The sequence below is a fragment of the Olea europaea genome, unplaced genomic scaffold, assembly GCF_002742605.1.
Source record: "Olea europaea var. sylvestris unplaced genomic scaffold, O_europaea_v1 scaffold2964, whole genome shotgun sequence".
NCBI classification, from domain to species: Eukaryota; Viridiplantae; Streptophyta; class Magnoliopsida; order Lamiales; family Oleaceae; genus Olea; species Olea europaea.
Window position 1 is genome coordinate 1 of NW_019248260.1, and position 6,782 is coordinate 6,782.

At 31.6% G+C, this 6,782-nt stretch overlaps 1 protein-coding gene and 1 non-coding gene across 2 annotated transcripts; one reads left to right on the plus strand and one right to left on the minus strand.

Moving 5' to 3' along the window:
* The first annotated feature begins 2,933 nt into the window (after positions 1-2,933).
* On the plus strand, positions 2,934-6,047 carry LOC111384653 (protein PXR1). The gene is made up of 4 exons (XM_023008971.1): positions 2,934-3,068; positions 3,153-3,257; positions 4,248-4,303; positions 5,640-6,047. Exons 1-4 carry the CDS (start codon positions 2,996-2,998, stop codon positions 5,871-5,873), a joined length of 468 nt encoding a protein of 155 aa, XP_022864739.1. The 5' UTR covers positions 2,934-2,995; the 3' UTR covers positions 5,874-6,047.
* A 431-nt stretch (positions 6,048-6,478) lies between these two features.
* On the minus strand, positions 6,479-6,552 carry TRNAT-AGU. The gene has a single exon. It is a non-coding gene; the product is annotated as a tRNA-Thr (tRNA).
* Positions 6,553-6,782: the final 230 nt, after the last annotated feature.

Below are 6,782 nucleotides of genomic sequence, written 5' to 3' on the forward strand. Positions count from 1 at the left end.
TTTTACTTTTGTTTTTTTTTAAAAGAATATTCTCGATAAATTTTATTTGGAAAACACTTTTGAAAAAAGTCACATTGAATCAAATTTTTTAAAAATATTTTCTAACTAGAAGAAATGTTTTAATAAATTTAGTTAAATGGGTCTAAAAGTAACTTTTGAACTTTTTAAAAGTTTATTTAGACTTTTCAAGAATCATGTCAAATGAGCACTTAGCTACGTTCAGAATTAAATATTAAAGCTATGTTTGAGCTGTATTTTTTCAAAAAATACATTATTAATCAGTGATTTGATATCATTTCAATCACATATTTTTTAATAAAATAATATTGTACGTAAATCCAAATTTTTTTCAATTTTAAGCCACACATTCTCTATCAATCTATTATTCCAAAATTCATTCTTCAAAAACACATATTTAGCCCTTGTTTGAACCCCTTTTTTGGGGAAAGAATGCATTTCGAATAGTAAATTAATAGAGAATGTGTGGTTAAAAATTATGAAAAAAATTTAAATTCGCGTGTAATATTATTTTATTACAAAATGTGTGATTGAAAATAAATTTTGAAAAAATGAATTTTACAAAAATGGGGCTCAAACTGGGTTTTAGTAAATTTTGATAAATATAATTATAAAACGTATAATTAAAAAGAATATTAAAGTTGTAAATTTCATAAAATTTGTGATAGAAAATAAATTTAATAAAAAATTAATTTTAAAAAACTGAGGCCATACAAGAGCTTAAAATTGTGTCTAGTTAAAAATTGAAAAAAAAAAAAAAAGAGGAGGAAATTGAAGTAAGTGAAAACTAATAAGGTGGTCTAGAATCAAAGTGTTCCAAATATTTTAATATTGTATTAGTGGATATTGATAAAATATAATTATATTAGCAAATTAAACTCTAAAAATAAATTACCCAACCAATAGGAGTTTAACTAGTCATATTATTTCTGTTGACTTTCTTAATTGCTTAGTTATTCCTGAACTTTTATTTTCAAACAACACGCTTGTTTAATCTGAATTAAAATTATTTTTTTAGCAAATTGTAATATTTTGAATTTGAGATAATTTAATTAAATATTATACAAAAGGCAATCCAAGTAAATTTCCCTACTCTGATAATCACAATTGAAGTTTTCCAATTTTGATTTGGACTTGGAATTAAGGGTGGCAATGGGCTGAGCATTTACCCACCAGCTAGGCTCGTGCTCAAGGCTCGACCCACGAGCCGAGTCCATAAGCTCGAGATTATTATTTTTTTTTTAAATTTTTTTTTTTGACTCTTTTGTTCCCCTTTTTTTAGGAGCTCACTAGCTCGTGAACTTTAGGCTCGTCCAAATACAAGTCCGATCCGTCTTTTTTATGAGTTGAGCGATCATGCCGACGAGCCACTCTTCTGGATTGCTGCCCCTAATTGGAATGGTGATACACCCTTTTCACCCTAAAAGTGCTTTTTTCCATAATCCTATGAAGGGTATTAGCATAGAGATCTTTATAGTTGGGTGTCGTGGAATCGTATAACAATTTGTTGATGGGATGGTAGAACGAGAATTCGATGTTGTCATTTATTATTTATCAAACAAATGTAATTTATGCTTCAGTATTTCCGTTGGTTTGAATCAAAAAATTGATTTTCTTCAAATTAATGGTACCAAACCGACACTAAATTGAATGAAGCAAATCCCTACGCATGAAAAATCACATGCCCATGGAATTTGTGACATTATTGACTTGAACATGTGTGAATTATGTTTATCATTTTACCTTGATGAATTTAATATTTGTGACTATTAGATGTGCTATGATTGAATTGTTATTTAAGTTGTACTTTCAACCACTTCATATATTTTGAACACTTTAGGCTATGATGTTTAGTTGCTTAGCCCATTGTGCTAATGATGAAAATAGTGTGATGCTCAATGGGAGTTTGTGCTTGAAGTTTTTGATGCTTACTCGTGCACCTACTTCGGATAATGACGGTGCTCAATTTTTGTGTACAAACACTTTCTTTTTGGGTGGGACTAGATGTTTTACATGATTCATCTAGTAATATGAGATTTCAGTCATGATGATTGATTATGATGATCGAGCTTAAAAGTTGTACTTAGCTCGATGCTATAGATGGGACCATGACTAGGAAGAGTAATACAAGATCTATTCACCATTTCTATATCTCGAATGAACTTTTTAACTCAGTGTATCACCTTGCTTTATTGGAATACATTGTTCGTAGTTTGTGTATGATGCCATACAGGCTAACAAAGAGCATAGAGTTAGATGTTTATAATTAAAAGAAGCCAAATGATAATATTATGAGTGGTAACAAGGTTTTAGTTTTCCTAATTGATATTATCTTTTATTTAATTAATAATTTTCTTAATAATTTGACTATATGGTTAATGCTTTATTCATGAAATAAGACTATATGAGCATTCCTGACCTACGTGAAAAGGTTCACATGAAGAATGACGGGATCTATCAAAGGACAATTCTATGAAGACAAAAATTGCAATCGTGATGTCATTTTGTTTTCTTGAGTTAAGTAGAATTCCAATTCAAGCAAATTCTTTGTTTGAAAGTGATTACGTTGCACGCATCACATATTGATATTATAATAGTGTTTCTATGAAATTTAACTTATGTTTGGCTCATGTTTAATAAATTATTTATAAATATTTTAATCATTTTTTATTCATATACTTCAAGAGATTTAAAAATACTACTCACCTGTTTATAGTCAATTTTATCTATTTGTTATTTAAATCGTTTATAAAGACTTCCCAATCATGAAAATTTTAAAAATCAAATAGTCTACTGGATGATTTTGTTAAATTTTGAAGATTAAAATACTCCAAATGAAAAGTTAAGGACTGTTTAGCTACAATAGACCATAATTTGAGAGTCTCCTTTGCAATTTTCCCCATTTTTCACAGTGCTGCAAAAATGTGTACTGTCTTAAAGAACAAAGAAAACAATCTTTCCATATGATCAGAAGTTAATGGGCAGCGATAGGAAATCAAGGGAGGCTGAGAAGAAGAAGCTCAAGAGAACTTCTTCCTCTTCTCCGCGAGGTTTCTTTTTTTAATCAATTGTAAACGTGATGATTACTGTACACACGTAGACGTAGGTATGTAATTTTGTGTAATTTTGGGCAGATGATGCGAAGAGCAAAAGAGTGAAAATTGGAAACGCTGACAAGAAAGAGAAATCCAATAAGAAGCACAAATCCCATAAATCTTCCAAACGCCATTCTGATAAAGGTATTGGTTATTTAACATCTTGCAAATCGAGATTATTTATTTATTATTATTATTTTATCTCTTGAATAATTATTTGTTTCTCAGACGTCAGGTACATATTCTTTTTTTCCCCCTAAATTATCGCAGATGGTAATAATTGATCAGTAAACATATTTTGCAATACTCACGGATTTGAACTAAAAATCTGGGCTTGGCAGGCATTTTCTTTAATGATTAATTCCGAAGAGGAATAATTTTGCTATTAGGGTTTTGGAAATTAAACAATAACCTTGGTTGGTAGATATAAGTCTGCTTTGAGCTCTAAAAAATTATGGAAAATAACTGGTAAAGGTGGGGTTACACTTCTTGAAGATGGTTGCGTAGCGGCCTTAGCATGATTGGTGGCGTAAGATACGATTCAACAAACACAGTGCAACTTAAACTGCATTGCCTTAATGAAGAATTGAAGATAAAGTTTGTCTTAACCAGGATTTCTCATGTTGCTCAGGCCAATAGACCGAACACAACTCACTATTTACACATATCACTGTCTTGAGAAATCCTAGCTTATTGCGGTATGATGATAAAAAAGAGGTCTTGCCCTTTTCACTTATTTTGACAGCGAAGACTCTTATGAAAAAATCTGTGTGAATGAATCGTCATGTAGTTGTCCACTTGTCTCTGAACAAGAGTTGTGATGAGTAGAAAGGAAAAATTATGACAGCACAATTGATGATAAATCTTCATTGAACATTTTTTCTTTAATATTTGACTTTCCGACTTTCGACAATGAAACTGCATGTTGATGTCTCCTTTGGTGTGTCATATATAGTTGTTTTCGCTCAATTTCTATAAGATCGCTTTGCTTAAACTTCGAAGAACTTCATAATGAAGATATCTTTTGTTTTTGCCCGTTTGTTTTAAACCTTCATTCAATTGAATTTCCTTTGTAATTATGATTATGAGGTTTCAAGAACTTTTGGTAACAAGGTTTGACTCATATTGCTTTAGAAAAGAAGTCCGGAGAGAAGCACAAGGATAAAGATCGCAAGCATCGCGATCATTCGGTAAGCCTCTTTTACTGTCTCATAATTCTCATTTATTATTCTTGTCTGGGCCACTTATCTTACTGAAGCTACTATTCAATAGGCTAAGCCAAACATGGTGTCAATTGTATCAGTTGGCCACTCTGACTTCTCATACCAGATTTTGTAGGAAAACAAAGAGATGTTCATCTAAAAACTTGGGGGGAGTTAATGCAATAATTATATCCACCTGATCTTCTTTATTACCTTCTTTCTGAGGGGCTCATCGAGGAGTTAAATAAGATAGATTAGCAAACTCGTTCTCACTCCGTTTTGGGGACTCCCAATACCATCTCTCCCTTCGTTTGGATCAGAGGAATTCTAATAAGGATGCAATTCTGATTCAGATGGTTAAATTGATTGTTGCTGAGGGTTCCTTTCATTAATCGATAATGGACCTAGACAATTGCAAATTGATTCTTCCTGTAGATTATAATGCTAAGGAAGCATTATCAAATATCAATACGACTATTTAATTAAATTATGTCACGTTCAGTAACTTGATTATGCCTGGTCATTTCAATTTGACTATACTATATTTGAAGATAATCCTCCCTAAAACAAGTTCGTCTTGGGATATCCCGGTATTTCATTCATCAGGTTTCATTTTGGTTTTGAAGTAAATATTAATATTCATCCAATAGCTTTGTTATGTTCACATTTCAAATCCTTTCACAATGCCCATAGAAATTGGGATTTAACTAGTCGCTCATCTGTTGCAGTTCATCCAATTTTTAGATAGTTATTACCTGTGTGTTCTTAGTTCTTATGGTCATTGTTTTGATAACTTGTGTACTTAACAATCTGACATCTATCTTTTGTATCTTTCTACATGTGCTTTTCCTTTGTATGCACGTGTGTTTCTCGTTAAAATTTAAACTACAAGTACCCATATTTGAAGGCTTTTCAAATCAAGACTCTACTAAAGGCATGATTGATAAAATATCGAGGAATGTACATCTTTTCAGTATTTTTTTCATTAAATTTTTAGAGATCCTACTATGAGATCAGAAGATTATCAGAAGACTTGAGCAATTTCAGAATATTTAAATCTACTTTGTAGTACTGACTTCTATTGTCTTTTTCAGTAGTTTAAAATCTTCTTGGGATTTTTGAGCTTTTTCCTCTCTTTTTTGTTGAGCCTGGATTTTGCTTGGGGCACTTTGCATGTGTTGAGTGTGCACAAGATATTCTTTACAACAATATTAACTGCTGTAATGTGAAGTCATTGCAAGAGTAGAAGTAATTGTTATCTCAAGTAGCATTAATCACTCTACTTATTTTCTCAGCTGTTATCTTTTCTTTATCCTTTTCTCAGAAACTGAAATTCCAAGAACTGTCCAATGAAGACTATTTCTCCAAGAACAATGAATTTGCTACATGGCTGAAAGAGGAGAGGAGAATATTTTTCTCAGATCTTTCTTCCGATTCTGCTCGTGATCTATTCAAAGAGTTTGTCGTCGAATGGAACAAGAAGGAGCTCGAACCCCGATACTACGATGGCATTGCAGCTGCACCTCGGACATCGCACAACTGGAATATCAAAAAGTAGTACAAGTTCAATTTGTTATATCTTTATTTCATCTTCCTTTTTTCCAGTAATGTAATCCCTAAGTTTGAGAGCTACAAAAATTCCGATTATAGTACTCTTTGTATCTCTGGGTCTGAGTTATGTAACCAGTTGGTGCTGTATTTTTGTGGGTGTGGTGAGAATGCTATCAACATACAAATTGATATTTGACAAAGAAATGCAGAATTGGAAGATTAACGTAGAAGGCGAAGGATAAAAAACCACGTCCACGTCCAAGTAAATTTTTTAAATGCGTGTAGAAGAATAATATTTTTAGGACTAAATATTTGTTTTTTCTTTTACTCATATTAATATAAGGACGTATATAAATTATTTGTAAAGACATTATCGTTCCAAATTGTCTCTCTTATTTCTCAGCTTTTACAAAGAGTATAGATATAATAGTGGAATGGAAGGGCAAATAATATATTATTATTTTTTCCTGCAAATCTAACTATTTATTTACTCATAAATTGAAGGCCAAAAGTTTTATTCTATTCTGCAAATCATATGATTAGGCGACTCCATGGGGCAATCTGGTGACCCATCTGCAATGGAGAAATAAGATAAATTTACAAAAATCAAATTGCTCTCGTTGAGAGTCGAACTCAAGACCTCCCGCTTACTAAACGGGTGCTCTAACCAACTGAGCTACGAGAGCTTTTGTTACGTTGGTCGATGTATTTTTAATTATTATAATTTCTTAATTACAGTCACATACTGTAGAATTTTTTGCCATATGAACTACTCGTTGGAATATTTTGTGTAGACTAATATAATCGTGGTCGATTTATTATTTTGAAGCATGTTTTGGACAATGATATTATTGTAACATTGTAACAGCACTATATTGAGTTAATATCACCAATGGAAATTGAAGTTTGTGTGAAA